Source organism: Mya arenaria, chromosome 1, assembly GCF_026914265.1.
Source record: "Mya arenaria isolate MELC-2E11 chromosome 1, ASM2691426v1".
Taxonomy (NCBI): Eukaryota; Metazoa; Mollusca; class Bivalvia; order Myida; family Myidae; genus Mya; species Mya arenaria.
Genome location: NC_069122.1, coordinates 33324254 through 33344840, shown reverse-complemented (window position 1 = coordinate 33344840; position 20587 = coordinate 33324254). Strand labels below are relative to the sequence as shown.

The window sequence follows — 20587 nt, the reverse complement described above, 5'->3', positions numbered from 1 at the left end:
TATATTTGAAACATGATGACGTCCTAAAACATACTATCATCTTTCTTGTTTAAACATTTTTTACACTGATTTTTTACAGGAAAAACAATAAGAATATAATAAAATAATAAAATTATAGTTTTAAAAATAAAATGTCTACATGTTCATCTGTTGAATGATACAATAGCACTGATATTATTTAAGATATGCATATGATCAGTACCATAACATTACAAGGTTGCAGGTGTAATAACATAGGTACAGGCATTCTAACATTCACGCAGTACAACATTACAAACACTGCAGGCACACATGGCATAAGATTATGTTACAGGAAAACAATGTAAAGAAATATTAGGACAACCTATAGTCTGAGATGGATTTTGCAGCCTCAGACTTGAGATGTGTAGATTCTGTCTCCTCCGGTAACCCATCACGGTCGGTCTGTGGTTCCTGAATAGACCCGTCCATGGGGACGGCCTTTCCACATAGCACAGTGGGGATTCCCCGTAGCGTACTAGTCAGGACTCTGGTAAGCTTCTCTTTTGTAGGGAATATTCCCAGCACATCTGAGGTGTGGAAACAAACAACATGGTGTTATGAGTCAATGTCTGTCAGATATAAAACATAGTAAGTATTGGATAAAGATTCTAATCATTTTAAGGGGGAACTTTTACAAAACAGGGTTACCTCCACAAATTGGAATCAAATGCATGTTACAGAGTGTTACACCCTTGTTACATTCATGTAACATGTGTTACAGCAGGCTGAGTAAAATTGTCACAACTTCTAAAACCTTATCACACCTTGTTTCTGTTGTTAGGTTTAACACTTGTTACGGCCCTACACCGAGTTACGATTGTTAAGTGTAACACTTGTTACGGCCCTACACCGAGTTACGATTGTTAAGTGTAACACTTGTTACGGCCCTACACCGAGTTACGATTGTTAAGTGTAACACTTGTTACGGCCCTACACTGAGTTACGATTGTTAGGTGTAACACTTGTTACGGCCCTACACAGAGTTACGATTGTTAGGTGTAACACTTGTTACGGCCCTACACCGAGTTACTTTAACAAGCTTCTGTTTTGAACATGGTTGCATCAATCTCGTTCCCTAATTTCAACTATATGATGAAAACTAACCCTGTTTGGTGTAGACCAAGTTAGCCTTGAAGAAGCCATCCCGTAGCGGTATCTGGCCGATGTCGAGTACCGTTGTTACAAACAGCGTGACTTGGGTCTTGGTGAGATGGAACATGTGCTCCACAATCATCTGGTCAACCAGCTTCACAAAGTTGCCCAGCCGCCTGCAAGGGAGATGATTATAAGTATCCATCATCTGTTTCCATTACAGATACAAAAATCTGACCAAAAAGCATGAGTGAAAGCCCGTAAAAAGGCTTGCCAAGTGACTTGCTACATAAATTGCATAAAGGTCAGATTTGTTTTAAACGTACCTGAAACACATGATTTTTATGATTTTATGCATATTTTGAACATTTCAAAATTTATTGAAATGATTTTAAAAAAACATTGTTTTTTTACATTTCATCAAAACCTAGTGCATCTTTGCTTTAAAAATTTTAATAATTTGAAATCCTAATAAAGTTCAAAGAGTTCCTAAGAATTGAATTGAGGACACGTCAAAGAGTTCCTAAGAATTAAGATCAGTTAACATTAAAGAGTCCCTAAGAATTGAAATCAGTCAATGTCAAAGAGTTCCTTTTTCAATATCAGCTTCATTTGTCATGCTGCTAAAGTACCTGCCATTATTAAAAATTAATGAATGATGTTTTCCTAATTATGAAGGTTATATTGCCGAAACGTTTATTGATAAAACTTTAGAAAAACAGAACATGTTTGTATGATTTTATATCTTATTCACACGCTAACAGAGATTCACCCACCCAGTCTCACTCCTGGCAAGTCTCAAGTTCTCCTCTCGTTGTTCCTTCTTGAATTTCTGCATGTGCAGGGAGTCCTTCGAGCTTCAAAAAAACACATTGCATTTTAGTAGTATTTTTTATTTGTGCTAACTTTAGCAAAATATTTCATAAAATACATCAGGGGTCACTCAAAAAGGAATTTATTATTAATTTTTCTTAAATTTTAGGAAACAAGTTTAATAAATTTTGTAATAAATGTCATGCATGTGATATTCATAGCATGAGTGATTTGATGATTTTCAGTGACAAATACATAAAACATCGTTATGTTTAGTGCACTCATTTCCAATGGTATATACATTAGTGATGTCACTTTAAAAGTGATCGAAATATATATACCCAGTATATCATAAATATATAATGATGATATTTCATGATGGTGATCTTTTAATGATATAAAACCAGATATTTTCATTTCACTTACAAGTATGTCTTCTTCTTGACCTGTTCCTCACAGTATCTCAGCTTGTTGAACGATTCCTCTGCAGTCTTGTCCACAACCATCTTACAGTACCTGAACAGAGTTTAACACTTTGCATGCTGGGTAAATTGTCGTCTGCTCAAAAATGTCGTCTGGTTTATTCTACATTTCTTTCAATTTCCTTAAAACTTTGGGCATATATTGACTGAGTGGCAAACAGCTTGAAACCTGACCAGGCGCCTAGTTACTCGGTGTCTGGTCTGGTTCCAAGCTGTTTGCAAAGCCTTTAAAATTGCCATCAGCAGCCTAAGGGTTAAATACATCTTGTTCAGCTTGATTTTAGACAATAAAAAATAGTTTATCATGATAATCATAAAAAGTTCATTGCCCTTTTAAAAGTTTCATAACTTGATCCTGTTATAAGGGACTTATGATTGTTCAAGAAATTGGGGCCAGTACTGGTTTCTATGTAGGAAACAGGGCTGGGCATCACTTTAAAAGATATCAGGTTTCAACAATGAAGTAAAGACTATTTTGTATGAAGTATAAAAAAGAAGTGTATTTTATATGGAAATGCTTTCACACAATTCAGCCTAGGTTAAGTGACTTTCAAACTGATAAAAGATGAAAATCAATGAAAGAGGGAAAACTCAATGTCAGTTTTTAAGATGTTAAAGCATTAAATAAGGATTTAAATGCTGTGTAAATGTTCCTTAGATTTAGTGAAGAAGTTGAGCAGTGAAAGCCTTTCATGTGATCATTTTTCTACAATCCCCATTAGGATACCTTGAATCATACAAATCCATAATATGATACACAAATGAATGTCCATCAACAAAACTCACGTAAAGAACTTTTCTAAGATTTTCTCTGCCTGGATGTTCTTGTAGTTAACATTGTTTTCAAAGTCTGACAGCTGGTACATTTTACTGAAATAAAAGAAATATATCACAATTGTTTAAATATTCAATAAAAGTTTGAGCTATGTACACAGTTTGTGCATTGTAGAAGTTTTGCAAGTAAAATTGGTAATTGAGATTAAATTCATACGATGAATAGAATAGGGCTTCTAAAATTTTAAAATCTCAATTGGTCCACGCCTGTCGACTCCGACAGAATTTTGGTGTGAGGTTAAAATTCCAGATTAAAACCATACATACTCTGTATCAAATGGCAGGAATGTTACAGTGATGAGCTCTTTCAGCAGTCGTAACACCTGAAGGAGGGCGGCGCCAAACACCGGAACGTTCTGGAGCAGGCTTGTTGATATCTTCTGCTTGTGACGCAGATAATCCAGGTATAGTTTGTTGGCTCGCCACCTAGAACACAAATTATTATCACAGGATGATGCTAACTTCCATTGTAATACAACCATTTTGTATTTCCTTGTATTACACTAGTATTGCACAAACTTGACATTGATATCATTTGGCTCTACTAATCTATCAGAAAACTAATAAATAATGAATAAAAATGAACAACCTGATTATCATGTATAAGAGGAATCTTAAATTTATTGCCATTTAATACAAAATTGTTTAAACATGTAATAGACTTATAAAGCCCATCAAAGCCTTTTGAATGGTTTTTGCCTGATTGCACTCATACAGATTTGACATTTCAGCAGACTAATTTGATCTGATTTTTACATTCATTATCAAGTAAACATACTGTGTTTACCTGTCAAACATTTTCCTTATGAGGTAGTTCCTAAAGAATGGTATGTGTGACACAGCCTTCCACAATACGGCATCTCTCTGCCACTCCGCCAACGTCAGACTTTCTGCTGGGGCATCGGGGAGAACGTGGAGAACGCCAAATGTTGAGAACACAAAATGCTCTCGTTGAACCTAAAGAAAACATACGGCAGTTTGAATATACCGGTATGTCTTACTTTGAAATTTTAGTTCCATAGAGTATTATTCTGTTCCTGCTATGTCATATATATATATATATATAAATATATATATATATATATATATATATATATCAAAAAGATCTCTGGTGATGTATATGAGAAAAACAGCTTAAATCCAAACCTCTATTTTAAGTAAGCAGTTGGTTAATTGATTAAATCATTAAATGGTAGAAGAGAATAGTAAAACCTTAGTAAAATTACTTCTCTCATAGATTAATGTTTTTATAACTAAATATTTATTACGAGAATGTGTTACTCTTAAAAAAGCAAATTTCAGTTTTTCATTCATATACATAAAGATACATATTCACTTACATCATTTTTGTGTACACAGACGAGATCATACGGCTTGAAGTATCGGGACGGAGCAAAGTTGAAGAACAGCGATCGAACATTGCCGAGGTGATGACACTTTACGAAGTAGGCAACCGCGTCCCGACCCGTCATGTTGGGCACCTCCTCATCCTATTTAAGAATGATTTGTATTATGATCAATCCCTGGGCTATACCTTAAACAATTATTTTATTTGGTCAAAAACATTTGCGATGTTTGAAGAAGTGACTGTGTCCCAACCAGTCTATGACCTGTGGTTGAAACTATTTTGGCTCATTTTGGAAACATGCTGATAATATTTTACTATCAGTGTATTTGTTTATTTTACTTTACTTGTTTATTAACCCCCACAGAGGGACATATGGCAGTCTCGCGTGATTTAGTGCGATAAGCATCTGCGTGATTGGGATCTCCGCGTCACCAGGCACTTTTCATGAACTGGTCTATTATATAATTTATGGAGTCAATGAAACCTGCTACTGAACATCTGAATATCTCATTTGCTTTCTAAAGAAAAATGTCTGTATTAACTTAATTTGGGGTTTAAACTTTAAGTTCCAGTAATGTTAATCTGATGATGCATCCTTCTTTTAAAATTAACAACAACAAAAATCCTGATTTTAAAAAATAAAACCTGAAAGGCCAAATTCCATTTTCTGTGTGCTTATATGACTATGATAATTAGAATAAGAAGAATAAAAGTGATAGCTGATGAACAATGCGTACCTCAACTCTAGGTGATTTCTTGAACTTTCTCTCCGCAGCCGTGTAGTGCGAGATGGAAGTGCGCGGAGTCAGTTTGTACCCTCCCTGATCCTTCTCTGTTAACCTCGCCTGCTTCTGTAAAATATACAGCACAGAACATTGGACTACATCATAACAAAGCAATTCTTCATAATAATTCAAAGTTAACAAAGGATTATAAAAGAATCATCAATCATTTACACATACACGAAAATTATGCAAACAATAATCAGCAATTCTTATAATGCAACAAACATTTACAATAGGTAGAATGCATGAATAAGAAGTAGCAGAGTCAACACCAACACTAGTCTATTCTTGTATTGTCAGTAGAAAAAGAGGCATAAGTGACACATGGCTAAATAATTATCAAAGCCAGAGTTATGCACCTTGCTATAGATGTGAATATTATATCTGACAACATGTGTGCCTAGTTTCATTTAAATATCTTGAAAACATCTTTTATTCCTCAAAAAAACATGACAAGCTAAAAAGCACATTTTCAGACAATGTTTTATTTCCGAACAACTCACCATGTGTATAATCTATATTCCATATTTACTTAAGATAAAGTCAAGATTTACCTGTGCATGTTCTGGGATGTCTGTCTGTAAGGCCTGAGCCACAGGACCCAGGGTGTGGCTCCAAATTGACTCCCCTGAAAAAACAAGAATTGTGTTTATTCACCCATTAAATTTCAGCATCGCAAACGCCCAGCAATATTCAAACAGACTAAGAGCACATATGGAAGTTTTCGGCATGTAAAATTGATTACTAGTATGTTTTAATTATTTTTTGGTCTTGGAATAAGCAAAGTTTTGAGTAAATGTCTGAAAAAAAACAGTTGTATAAGACTGCTGATAAAGATCAAAGATTTTAATATTTACATTGGAAAAATAGTGTTTTATGGCTAAAAGCATTACTAATGCTATAAGAAAAATGAAATTTTCAGCAGTTTCCAAACAATTAAGATCTGTAATTATTAATATTGTGAGCTATCTTATATGACTTAATGAAAGCATTGATGCCAAGTTGAGCTGATTGTGAGACAAAAAATAAAAAAAGTTGTCAAATTGGTAAATTTGTGACAGTGCAGCTTTAAGAGTTGATTTAGAACATTGAGAAAGTGTTTGTCTTTGACTGCTAAACAATACTCACTGGTTGCCATGTCAACAGCAACGGTTGCCAAGGACTTGCGGAGGTCACCAAAGGTGAGTGGCTTCACCATGCGTATCTGCTCCTCCGTCTGTAAGCACAATTGTACAATGGGCTCAATATTAAACTGCATTGAACAAGTTTGTTTTTTGTAAACTTATGCACACAACAAACTTGACAATATATACAAATTTAAATAGGCAATGGTTATTCACACAGAATATTTCATTTTGCTTTCGTTTTTTCCCTTCAGCTGTATTGTTGTGTATATAATTTGTTATTTATAGTTTATTAACATTGCCATATCATGTAAATTCAATTGTTGTGTACTATATATGCCATATCATGTAAATTCAATTGTTGTGTACTATATATGCCATATCATGTAAATTCAATTGTTGTGTACTATATATGCCATATCATGTAAATTCAATTGTTGTGTACTATATATGCCATATCATGTAAATTCAATTGTTGTGTACTATATATGCCATATCATGCAAATTCAATTGTTATGTACTATTTACAAGTAAACTGTTCTGTGTAGATGCAGTGCTCATGTTGCCACATAAAGTGGCCATTCTAATTGATCCGGCTCCAATTTCTCGAAACTTCTTAAGCTTAATAGTATTAAGTCGCTTATTTCGATTAGCCGAAACACATATTTTCACTAAATTTTGAAAAATAAAAATGGTTTATTGTGATTATGATACAGATTATTCCTATAAAATTTCGAGAAACTCTTAAAGAAGATAATATAACGTACATTAAAGAACAACAAACATAGTGAGCTTAGCATAATCCTGTTTTAAGGGACTTAAGAAGTTTCGAAAAATTGGGGCCAGAGGTTTGATAATGATAACATAGGCATAGCAATATCACTCTGGTGTACTAGAAGGAAAGTGGCCTGAAAGATTTAATAAAGTGTACTTGACTTGCTTTCTATTATGATATTGCTGGGAATCGGACCAATTTTTTATCAGTGATTATTGAAGATTTATATTGATCAATGATTTATTAATAATCAAATAATCAAATATTTTCATGCATGTGCAAACACCTCCAATTTGCATTTTGGCTTCCATATTTCATAACTTCAATTTTGTATCCATAGTGTTACTTGTCAGTAATTTTCATTCATTTAGCCTTCAACAATTACTTTTATTTTATATTGAAGTGTATAATTTTAAGCGAGTTTCATATTACACTAGAGTAATATAACTAACATCATTTTGCATTACTATATTAGAATAAAACTTTTTATCAAAAATGAGTAAAATATTCATCTATGGCAACAAATATGTCAGTAGATAAAAATAATTTTACATTCATTGTCATTTAATACCAAAGTTTATGAAACTCATAATGGAAAAACTGTTTCTTAATATTTTGTATTTAATGGTATCACATGTAGGATCCTGTATTTCATTTCATTCCTCATACAATAATAACAATGAGCCGATTGTTCATAGATTTGTTAAATTTAACAACGTTAATGGCATAGCTGTTAACTTATAAACGTGAAATATTTGATGCTGCACAGATGTAGCAATATATAGCTAAGTTAAACAAGCATAGCTGAATTAGTGGTCTCAATATGTATGTAAAGTTCTGCAGATCACATGTGTGTCCATGAAACTGTCAGAGTATTAAAGATTTGAAAAGTAACAACAATACAGTAAACACCACTGTTATCTTTAAGATTAATTCTCAGAACAATCAGCCCAATTTATTATAAACTAAAGCCACATACATTGATGTACATGGAGTATGGGTTGGAACCATCCGGGAGGGAGAGCAGGTTTGGTGGGCCGGGTACCATCTTCTTCACCCGCGGACTGGATGATTCCATTGACACTCGGACATTGGGGATAGCCACACAGTAGTTCCGTACTTTACGCTGACTTGCCGTCTTGATTTGGGACACCTCCTTTGAAAAGAAAGTAAAATCTTTATGACTTACTGCAAATAAAGACTGAAGAATGGGATGATGAAACAGCTACACAAAAGAGTACAAATACTGTAACCAATCATCAGAACTAATTAGAGAGGCCATTTAAATCAATCACTGATTTCATAATGGGAACTGATAAGTGTTAAAATGGAAGAAGTTTGAAATTTTGTATTAAAATGGCATTCAAGATCATTAGGTTCACCAGGAATACTTGTGACTTAGTGTTTTGAATTCTATCAGCCGCTACAGTTTCTCTTGTTTCCTGCAAGAAAAAATCTTGTGGACAACAATGGCAAGCAAGTGTATCCTAATGCCTTAGAAATGGTGTCTTGTAACTAAGAACCATTTCTTAGAAAATAATTTGAATTATTTTTACACAAAGACAACTGCTATTGTTTGAATGTTGTAGTAAACTAAAATTTTAAAAGCTTCATTTTAAAATGCTTTGCACCTGCAGACTGAGGGTTCGTGGGATTGATCCCAACCAAATGCCCAAAGCATATGTATGCCGTTTTTGAAATTTTGCCTCAAATACACAATTTTTAACACCACTGCTTTACTTATCATTATTTCACTGGACAATCAAGATTTTCACAGAGTCTAAAGCAATGAAGGCCATTTTATCAATCTGCACATATCGTACCATACCGTAAATCTTTCAATCTGACATATGACACCCACTTACATGTACTGGGTGCAAACTTTAGAAGAATTCTACTTACATTCGGGAATACTTTCTCCAAGGAGTCTACAATGTGAAGGTCAAACAGTTTCTCCCGGTGGAGCTGGGCGTGGTACAGGAGTCTCTCCAGGTAGTGGTACAGCTGGGGGATGGAAAATCGTGGTACAACATTTTGTTTCAGTGTTATGTGTGAATAGCATTTTAGGATATCTGATGTCTTGATGTAGTAATGTGAAATTTCCTTTAAGTTGATCTTACGATGTTTATGATGGTTAATGGCATTGTTCTAAATATATTCAGTTGTGATGTGATGTTTGTCAAAAATAAATGTGTGTAATGCTGATGAAGTTATAACAGTCATACTCAATTGTAATGATTACAGTAAAACAAAGGCAATAGTGGAATTAAAGGGTGTTCCCAAAATATTCCATCAAAATTATAAACCCCTTGTACATGCATCATAAATGTGATAAGAGTTGCATTTAAAACGTACAACTTGCGCAATCCTTTTGTCATATCCACACTGTATGTTATCTCAGAGTATGTTTGATCAAACACGACCTAACGGAATATGAAACCAGGTTAACCAACCAGCTGTTCCCTAACTCAAGAATATTGAAACTTCCCTTATCAATATATGTACATACAAAAAATAGTAAGGCGTATAGCTTTACCTCAGACTTGACATCATCCAGTTCAATGTAGGTTCGTACGGGTTTGAGCAGGTCCAGGACTTCTGTTAGGTATCTCCAACCATGTCTTGTGTCCTGCTGTAGACACACAATAAACACCGGGAACAGCTCTTGGTACACGGCACACTTCAGCTCATCCGGTATGTCCCCCTGCTCTGCTAGGATACCCTCAATTCTGTTGAGGGAGAGATGTATTAAATTCAAGGGTGTTTGGGGAGGTTCAGTTATTTTTATAGCCAATAAACAGCTATGTTCCCAATGCCTTAGCCTTTTGATCAATTATTGGGAAGAAACCATAGCGGGGAGTAAAATATCAATACATCAGTTAATATATATTACATCATTTAATAAATCGTGAGATTCTCATTATATATAAAACAAAAATATTCTTTTATTTTGAAAATGGGGAATTTCAGAAGCATTGGAGAAGAAACAGGGTCGGGCCCTTAAGGAAGTAGCCGGGTACCGACTACAGTAAAGAAGGGTAAAAAATATACATATTATCAATGGACAAGTTCTGTTTGAAAAACTATTCTATTGTTGTTTAAGTTATAAAAGCCCACAAATAAATGGTTAAAAAGAGTTTTTTCAACTTATTTTGAGTATTAATCAATATTCCCAAGTGTATGAAAACAATGCGAAAATTCCCAATGCCAGTCCCAAAATACCAAAATAAACCCCTGAATTTGGTTATTTTCTTTTGAAGGAGATACACGGATAATTTTATATATGAGGTTGAAATAAAGAAAAAATATTCTTTCCATTTCATGATTTATCTTCTTATCACAATTATTGTGAATATATATATAAATTTTCAAAAACAAAAGGATTTAACTGTTCTTAAAATTATGTTGTAAAGTTCGAAAAAGACCTATTCCTTTTTCTTGACACATTTTGTCATCATAAGTACTATATTTATAATCAATGAAGCTAAATCAAACAAAACCAGCTCATTTTCTTGTTTCACGTATTACCTCTGTCTGACAGGCTTGGCCCACTCAGAGGCCTGTTCCCGCGGGGTAGGTGGAGATGAAACCTTATCTGGGGAACACACAAGGCTGCTCTGACCCTCACGCAGGGCCGGCAGTTTGGGTGAGGTCTGCATCTCCATTGCTATGCCAGCCTGCTGTGACATGCTTGGTAATATCAGTCCACACCTTCACAGCAGTAATAAAGTCTGTTGTTGGGGTGTGATTGTTACATTTCACGGTCTCTGTAATGAAAAGTGGCACATCACAAAAAAATTAATGGCATTTAAACACCATTAATCTAAATACCGTTTATTTGAGTTTTATCAATACAGTACTGCTTTAGTCTTTCCCTGGTCTTACCCTTGCCTTACCCTAGTGCACTATGAAGTGCACTGATGGTGAACTGATAGTGAACAAGAAGTGCACTTAATGTCAAGTTTGGTCTTAACAGTACTGTATTTCAAATTTAATTTTTGGTTCGCAGTTAGCTCTTCTTGTGTCAGAAGTAAAAAGCTTTAGTGTCTTAAACAAAAATTGTAAGCATAAGGCAGCTTGCATTTGTTTTGATAACAGCTAGAGCAAATTATTTGTAACAGTATAGGTTGGAATTTGGGACCTGGGTGCAGTGTTCTCAATAAGAACCGGCTGCCGGCCAAAATGGACAGTTCAAATGACATTTGGGTCGGTTCAAATCTGAAAAAATATATTAATTTATATATATTTATAATAGTTGAATAATTAGAAGCCGTTCGGTTAGTTTACTAATTGAGACGGTTAAACCGAAACTTATTGAGAACGCTGTGGGTACCCAAACCACATTTACCCATGTGTAAATGAATAAGGAGCCGAAAAACAATGACAAACAATAATTAATACTGTGTTTCTTTCAGAAAAATAACAATGACTTCTAAAACAAAAATCATTACAGTTATCTTTCTAAAAGTTTTATTGTTTGTCAAATGAATATATGAAATGTCTGCCAATCTCATGTTAGATAATGTATTTTACATTGCTGTAATGTAGATTACATGTCAAGCCTGTGTGTGCCGGTGCATGCCCTAGGAACAGAGTTTGCTCACTGACTGTCACTGAGACTTTTGGTCTATTGTGCCCTTATTTGTTCATTCGGTCTTAAATCAGCATATCATGCAGCTAGTCTAAAATAATAGACGTGTTATACGGGATTCTTCCAATCCCTATCGTCTAAATGGGAATGTGCAAAAAACGGGGGTGCTTTAAAAATATTGAAATTGTTTTAAGTGAAGTATTTTATTGTTGAAATTGATCATAAAGAGTTATATTAATAATTTACCATGTAAGTGAAATGTATTTTGCACTAAACAAGCATTTAATGCATTAAAACAAGTTGTTTACCTTTCCAATAAAATGAAAATTGACTGACACAGACAACAATTATGCGAAGGGGAACAACTTGATACAATCGTAATAACTCGGCCTCCGACGACAAAGCTTCGAGATAGACCTCGTTATACAATCGTAACAACTCGGCCATGGCCGAAATGTTCTGAGCGATTTAAAACTGTGCCCTAAAGCCTTGCAGGTGCCCTTCATGTATATATCGTTATGTTTTGACAGAATGAAATGAAGAAAAGCCGTCAAACTCATAATTATAAGTTGGAAATTATAGTACGGAACTAATATAAAATAACATTATCTGGTAATATTTCTTGTTTTTATGATATTTTATAGACGCGATATTCTTTAACCCGGAATCCTGATCAGAACAACTACCCACTTTTGATACTAAACAATTTGTATGTGAAGGATTTGCCATATCAAAAATCTAAAAACAATCCGTCAACGTACAATTATTTGGACTAATACCTGTAGGATACCTGTAGGATGATTTTGGGTTCTGTATAAGGACTTGTGCCCTTTTTAAACCCCTCTTCGTCTAAACTTGTTTCGTCACGTCTATCTTCGGAGCTCATAAAATCTTATCGTGTAAAGGTTGTTGGTAACAGTTATGAGTATATATGATTAAATTACAGCTGTCCATAGACAACTTTGATACAGGTCTCAAAACTGGTACAGCATGTCTCCTTGCCAGTGGCGGTCCAACCTTAATAATCATGCAGCAGACTGGGCAAAGATACATTCATAGTACAATATCTATATTTGTCATGCAAATATATATACAAACAAGACAGGTTATTGTGAATTACAAGTAAAAAGATAAAATGTGATTGTCAATATAAATATTTAATAGTAAAGATATATTATTCAAAATTCTGACATTTATTTACCTTACCCCACCCACACAGAAACCCTTATTAAACGGGCACCTGTCACAATAAACATAGTGATAATTCAGTAGCTTTCCATAGAATAATATATTTATCCGTCTTATAAACAACATAATCAATTTTTGGTTTATAATTCTGATATTAAAGAATCTCAATACAACCTACCAGTAAGATGTACACATGAAAGTTATTTAAAGTAAATCCGCGTCTGTTGCCAGGACGCCATTTTAAAGGCTAACGTATACTATATTTTTGGCAAATACATCAACCATGCAGAGTAATCGTTCTTAGTTTTTAAAGACTTCGGCTTCCAAATATAATAGGCAAGGCTCTCTCTGACGCAATATCGCATATAAACTGTGTAAAATGTCATTTTGAAGATAATAAGTCAATGATGAAAAGAGTGAAAATCTCTGTATATACAATAGCATGTGCTGGTGTATAAATGTCAAACCAGTTGGAAATATACTCCAAGATACAATTTTCAACTTTGAAGTTGACTCTGGCAACAATTCAACATCAAATTGTATCAGTAATAGGATCAACAGTCCTTAGAATAAAACACCGAGGTGACATTGGGAATAAACAGTAACTTCTGCAATCTTACTGGCTTGCTTCTTTACACGCCAGGCCGAGCCAAAGATCGCACCTAGAATTTCAAAGACCTTTTTCCACTCACTGATTTCAGATGTAAAAGTTCCACCGACCCTATGGTTTACAGAATTCAAACCGGTTTCAGACATATCACTGTTTTTCTATGATACCATTGTGACCTCGTTTAAAAACATGTATATGCTACTTGTGGGGCGGGGATGAACCAGCGAGATCTTTATTACAAGTTTTAATTAGAATGTTATCAATCGGCCATGAATTTACTTTAAATACGAATGGTTCGCTGACTTGTAAAATTTTGAATTGCAAAATAAGAAATACAATCTGTTCACCGTGTATTCACAAATACTTCGCAAGTATATACGCTCCTCTTTTTTCTACATTAGCGAAATTTTTCGAGTTCAGTGAGTCTGTGGTGGGGTATGTAGTACGAGTGTGCTCCGAAGATATCCTCAAGTGAATCCTTACAAACTTTGACACTAATCGGCTCGTTTTGTATGTAGTTTCAGGTCTACACTTTCTGCTTAGTTTCGTCCTTAGTTTCAGTGTATCTTATTTAACGGAGAACATTGAGGCACCGGGTATACTAACAAATCAAACAATAATACGGTCGAACCCCGTTGCGGAAAAATATTTTCCTTCAGTGTATATCAATCGGTCATTTACATCTAGTTCGAGCCAACGAGGAATTCGAGTCAAACGAACTCGAGCCAACGGGGTTCGACTGTATTTACCAAATGTTAGACACTAATTTATGTGTGTGCGAGTTATGTTTCATTTTATTCGCGCAATTGGCTGAATTTATCTACAAGATTTAGTGATGGAAATTGATGTTTTTATTAATTTATTATCAGCACTTGCTGAAAAGGTGTTACAATAATGATGACTTAAGGATACAGTGCTGTCCTACTGATTTTTGTTTACACAATTCTATATATACGATCTAATAATTATTCAACTCTCATTAAACTGGCTTTGCGGTTTCATTTACCATTTTGAATATAGTTGTGGGCATATAATCCTGCTACAACTCAACCTTTTCATTTCACACACATTTTATGCTTTTCCTGTTTGTTGAAGGTCACAACTGCAGACCGCGGTCTCCCAGATTCCCAGATGAAGAAAAACAGACCGAAAGAAGGCTTGTTAATATCCAAAGAAGATGGTTGATGAGAGGGTTGGTCCGTAGATGAATGGTTTATATTCATTATTATATGACCTGGCGAACTAGAAAATATATGTGTTTGTACATTTACACATGTTCTTTAAAATGCATTTCACATTATATTGATATTATGTATAATTTTAAAGGCTAACGTATACTATATTTGGGGCAATTACATCAACCAAGCAGAGAAATCATTTGGGCAATTTAGATCGAATTCCTCGTTGGCTCGAACTGGATGTAAATGACCGATTGATATACATTGAGAAAATATTTCTCTCAAATTATACATGTCATATCCATAACTTAACAAATTATACATGATATCAATATAAATTGAGAGAATACATTGTCATAGCATTACTCAGTACATGATCTTGAAGCAGCTCAAACCTTGGAGACGCATTTTTAGATCAAACGTTTGATTACATATGTGAGTCAATTTTCTGCAAAAAAAACGTCAAAATTAATACATGACGTCATCATCAACATCTTATGTCAGATATTTGGACTAAATGGGCGTTTACGCAGGATTCAGCAACGATGTCAATGGAGACAACATCAACTCTGGAAAGGACATTCACGTCAGGAAGTCAAGCAATGCGCAATCATAAAAGTTTGCGTGAATCTCTGACAAACGCTACAGAAGACAAAAACTATGATGGAGCAGTCGTCGGCCGGAAACAAGTGACTGTCGCGCGCTGGTGTACAAGTGGCACAAACCTTTTCGAGAGGGGAGAGATAGTGTCAAGGCCGAAGAACGACACGGTCACCAAGGTGCCTGGTGTACAAACAGTAATATTGATTAAATTAATGTAATGACTGAAAAAGATCGGTCAGCAACTTTATGGGATCGTAGTATGGAAATGGATATGAGTTATAGAATGTTGCAGAAAATATTCAGGGAAGACCTTAACTTGAGACGGAGACGTGCGTGATGGGTCCAGTGTTTATTAAGAACAGAAGAAATGAAGAAGAGCATCTTTCACAGCCAAAGATTTCTTCGACGGTACAGTAATTTTATACAGATTTAAAATTTGTCTGCTTATCAGTACGGATAAATATACCGACGCTTTTTTAAAACTTACTGGAATTTACGACAGACAGCCCTAGTGAATTTTGATTCGGACAAATGCGCAAAAACTGCGAAAAAACAGACGCACACCCTGGATCATTCTGTCTTTAGTATTTTAATAAAAGCGTTTTTAGGAAACCAAATTTAGTAATATACCTAAAATGGATATGAATTGAGTCATGTTCCGTATTACAAATGTACGAATTAGCTAGTCATCCACCAATACTAATACGGGTAATGATAACATTTTGTATGCCTGTACAATGATGGTATCATTTGAAAAGGTGCTGCTTACTGACTGCTGATAAGGAGAATATATGGGGGGCATTCCCTTTCACCCACCTAACTGGACGGTCCTGCACAATTGATGTAGCTTCGCTCGAGGGTGCACAAGAGAGATCAATTAACTCGGTCTTCGGTGTGTTATAGTTTAGCCATCGCTCTGCGGCATGCATCACCGACATACAATACCAACATGAAACATGTATAAAATATTTATTTTTGTGTTTTAATATTATACAAAAATGGAATGTATTATACGGGCGAAAGTTGGCCCCAAACTTATATATTGTCTAACATAAGATACACGCATAATTTAACTACGCCCCGCAATGACAGCTCATGATAATTAGGTGCAATTAAAGTAATCCGTGCATGGACAGCGATCACTCTCAGTTAAAGTATCTTTACAAAATACACTGTGTAATGATTATAAAGTAACCGAACAATGCTTTCTAGCCCGCGGACATATGTACAACTAGGTTTGAGTGAACGGAGTCGTTTGTGGTTAGCCTTGCATGCACATGTCACAGTCTTGGACGTATTTTGCTCAGTTGAACGCGGGAAACGAACAAAGAATGACCTTCCATATTGGCAGTCAGCAAGACCATGTTTGCAGGTATTTGTTTGTGTGGTTTACATCCATTTTTCTTGCTAAGATTTAATGTTTTGTAGGATAATGCCGAACTGTTTCTGTTGAGTTTGTGTTTTTCTGCCAATTGCTGTTGTTAAACAAATCGTTCTGAATATCGGATTATTTTAAAAGGACAAGCTGAATAGCAAAAATTAACAAGAGTGTCAGCTATATCTATATCAAACGATTTTGTTGTCGGTGTGCTCTGTCTATAATTATTTTAGATATTTTATATATAACAGTCGCTGACGTCTCCCCCGCGATCCGTTGCCGCCCTCTAACGCCTGACGCACTCCAACGACCAATACACCTGATCTGACCAGTAGCCGTCGAAACAACATCAATAAAAGGTATGTGTTCTAAAAGCCCAAAACCTCTCTTTTGTATTTTACGTTATAACGGAAGTTTAACGGTAAAAGTTTCGCACTGTAAGTCGATCAGAAATTTGAATGTTTTCACTAAATATGTCACTTTTTATTTCATGAGTTTATCAATAAGAATAAAATGAGAAATCTGACTTAGTTTATTTCTTCTATACATTAATTGAATATTAGAAATCATAATCGATTTGATGTTTCAGCGTCCACGGTACCGGAAGCGTCCAAACATCCAACAGCTACTTGAAGTGATGCCCTTCGCACTGGAGTTGGCTATGACGCAATGGCTCGGTGGCTGGACTGGGGAAAAGGTTAGAATAGCATAGTGTATGAATACCTGCAAATACGTAAATTATATAATGAATATAGCTTGTTCACCGATAATAAGGATGTTGGATGGTGATTATGAAAGTTCATGATAAATAATTGTAGAGCTCCGCTAATCTTTACAACTCGGCCATCCCCGGCAAGCTTCGAGATGACTCCTGATGGAAACTGGGCGATGTGTTCCGATTGGAGCCCAGTGTTTAAAATGTAGATCAAGGGGGACAACTTTTGAAATGCTATTTTATTCAAAACTGTTGACTGCCTCGGTTGATTCGGCCATATTTTGTTTTCAAGTTTCTGCTAGGTATGTCACTTCGCCATATCATTTCGATTGTTTTATTTTTTTACAGTCATTGCGGTCTATACTAGTTTCATATGTTGTTTCAAGTACTTCTCTAGTATTTGAAATGTGTTGGAGTGTTAACTTAACTTTTGGTTGAATATATGAGTTATGTCACATATTTCCGCGAAAAGTTTCGCAAGAATATTTTTTGAAAGTATTTACTTACTGTCTTTTTGCATTTAAATCAGCAACAGGGGCTCTGACTCCATTGAAACTCTAGAATGTATAAGATGAAAAAGAATAGTGTTTGCAATTGCTCTGCAGCAATATTTTTTTATTTAAATCAGTCCCCAAACTCTTGACACTAAGTTTAATGAACACATATCTAAATTATTTTCAACAATATTTGTTTATTACAACTTTTATTTTAATATTTGGTCTATGTTTCTATTATGGCAGCAATCCTTTTGCTATGAATGATAAAAAAAAGATGTTCACATGCATAGATGTTTCTTCGTCGTTTCTGTTGCATTTGTTTACTTACAGTAACTTTCAGCTGAAAAACTTGGTCAAAATTTTTGGGAATGGTGACTCTTTTCTGTCCAATGTGTATACAGTAAGCAGAATCATTAAATTACATAATATTCTGCATATGGTGTGTTCAGAACGCCAGAATTACTTCAAAAGTTTGGAATTATTTTCTTATTTCAGTTAATTTATGCATGACTTGGGTAGAGGTTTTATTGAATATAGGTCAGTTTCGGAATAATTTGTAAACATCCTTTTCTGATAGATCAACAAATATCATTACATATAGGTCCCTCCCCCCCCCCCCAAAAAAAAAATAAATAATGGGGGATCACTCTGGGTTGAAATAAAGTGTGTAAACATGTATGTTTTGCATACAGTTGTAAATAAATTATATGCTATGCTATGCTATCAATAGCATTTATATATCTTAACCATGAATGCATCTTTTACTGTTAATTTCACTCCAAAAGACACAAATTGTTACACTAGCAGTAATTGGGTCACCCAGCATTTACCGTTTGTTTTTAAAAGTATGATAGTTGTTTTAATTTAATGTGTTTTTTTAAAAATGGAAGTTTCTATTCAATGCTTCAGCATCTATGGTACTGGAAGTGTCCAACCAACCAACAAGAAAAGATGCTCCTTTCGGTGGAGAGTGCTATGGGTGACAGCTTACTGACGTCCAATGGCTTGATAGCTGGACTTAATCAGGTGAGCATAAATATGTAGTGTATGAGAATGATGAGAAAAATGCTTACAATCACTAACTTATCATGGTATCTTTAACAGTTTTCATGTAATGCCCCTTCAAATTTAGAAAATTATTCATTTTTAGCTCGACTTTTCAAAGAATAAGGAGGGCTATACTACTCGCCCAAGCGTTGGCGTCCGGTTAAAGTTTTAGGGCAAGTTGGGATTTTCACAATAAGTCCAATACCCTTCATTCAATTGACTTAATACTTCACACAGTTGTTCATGGCCATCACTTAATGAGGTTAGATATCTCCATATTACCCTTTATACAAATTATGGCACCTGATTGACTATGGAACTTTGGTTTTAGGGCAGATTGGGATATTTATTAATAACTTCTATAACTTCTTTACCCTTCGTTCAATTGACTTGATACTTCAGGTTCAGGATCATCATACATTGAGGTTACATAACTCCATATTATCCTTAATACAAGTTATGGCCCCTGATTAACTTATGTTTAAGTTTTAGGGCTGGTTAAATATTATGGCAAGTTGGGATTTTAATAAAAACACTTCTATACCCTTCATTCAATGCAGCATCAAAGTCACCTTCTGTATCAATAATTTTAGTTTTAGTTAGGTTTGACATAAAAAGACCAAACTTGGAAATATTACATATTTGTTGTATTCCCTACTAAGTCAAAACAGTGTAGTCGAGAGCGCTGTCCTAGGACAGCTCTTGTTAAAAAATTGTTTATTCAATTTCTTGAAATAAGTTACTGCATCAGTTTTTCATATAAATATCAATGTTACAGCATCCACGGTACCAGAAGTGGCCAGCCATCCAACCAGAAGAGATGCCCTTTGCAGTGGAGTTGGCGAAGAGGTGTAATGCAGCTACATTGGCAGTCAGGTTTGAGTAAGCTAATGTGGACAACATCGTCAACAAAGATATGTATTATTTTGCTCACTTTTTTGTATAAGTTTATGTTGGAACTATTTGGCCCAGCATTGTTGTTGTTTTTAAAAATTTCATCTTGAAAGAATGTTTTCACTAAGTAGGTCACTTTATATTTCATAGCCTTATAATGAATAATTAAAATATATGGATTACATTTTTGAAGGTTCTTATTAAATCAATTACTTTATTAAACATATCAATGATTTTTCGAATGAACGATTCTTTTTTCCAAATACACCAAAATTGAAAAGGCATTTTCTGTTGGTTTTTGAAATCTTACAGTGAGAATGCTAAAAGGCACCAGCATTTTTCCCAAGATTTCTTTAACCGAACCCAAGTAGCAGAAAATGTTTATTTCATTTTGGTGTATGTCAAATTATAATATTTTTATGTGAAATGTTTCACATTGGAGGGGCTCCATTTGAATAAGTCTAAACATGGTTAATAATTAAACTGGTAGGAAAGGCTCATGAAATAAGAGTGCAAAACAATATTAAACTGATTTAATTCATATGAATATATTTGTCACATCATTTAATTGATTTCGAATGATATTTGCTTATAACTACTTAATTCACATGT

The 20587-nt window shown here is 34.7% G+C and overlaps 1 protein-coding gene across 19 annotated transcripts in view; it reads right to left on the bottom strand.

Moving 5' to 3' along the window:
* LOC128230308 (dynein heavy chain domain-containing protein 1-like) overlaps positions 1 to 13283 on the bottom strand; it is a 125523-nt gene extending 112240 nt beyond the window's left edge. For 18 of the 19 annotated variants that reach the window (XM_052942482.1, XM_052942555.1, XM_052942498.1 and 15 more), the window contains exons 1-16: positions 12645 to 12870; positions 10803 to 11041; positions 9811 to 10003; positions 9177 to 9278; positions 8254 to 8430; positions 6504 to 6591; positions 5930 to 6003; positions 5328 to 5441; positions 4583 to 4732; positions 4030 to 4199; positions 3510 to 3668; positions 3195 to 3278; positions 2353 to 2442; positions 1890 to 1970; positions 1126 to 1289; positions 344 to 548 (exon numbers count right to left, since the gene is read on the bottom strand). In XM_052942482.1, the coding sequence (XP_052798442.1) occupies positions 344 to 548; positions 1126 to 1289; positions 1890 to 1970; positions 2353 to 2442; positions 3195 to 3278; positions 3510 to 3668; positions 4030 to 4199; positions 4583 to 4732; positions 5328 to 5441; positions 5930 to 6003; positions 6504 to 6591; positions 8254 to 8430; positions 9177 to 9278; positions 9811 to 10003; positions 10803 to 10963 (2012 nt within the window). In that variant the 5' untranslated portion in view covers positions 10964 to 11041; positions 12645 to 12870. Of the gene's footprint in view, positions 1 to 343; positions 549 to 1125; positions 1290 to 1889; positions 1971 to 2352; positions 2443 to 3194; positions 3279 to 3509; positions 3669 to 4029; positions 4200 to 4582; positions 4733 to 5327; positions 5442 to 5929; positions 6004 to 6503; positions 6592 to 8253; positions 8431 to 9176; positions 9279 to 9810; positions 10004 to 10802; positions 11042 to 12644; positions 12871 to 13231 lie in introns of those variants that run through there. The other variant, XM_052942490.1, reaches the window with a different exon arrangement.
* Positions 13284 to 20587: the final 7304 nt, after the last annotated feature.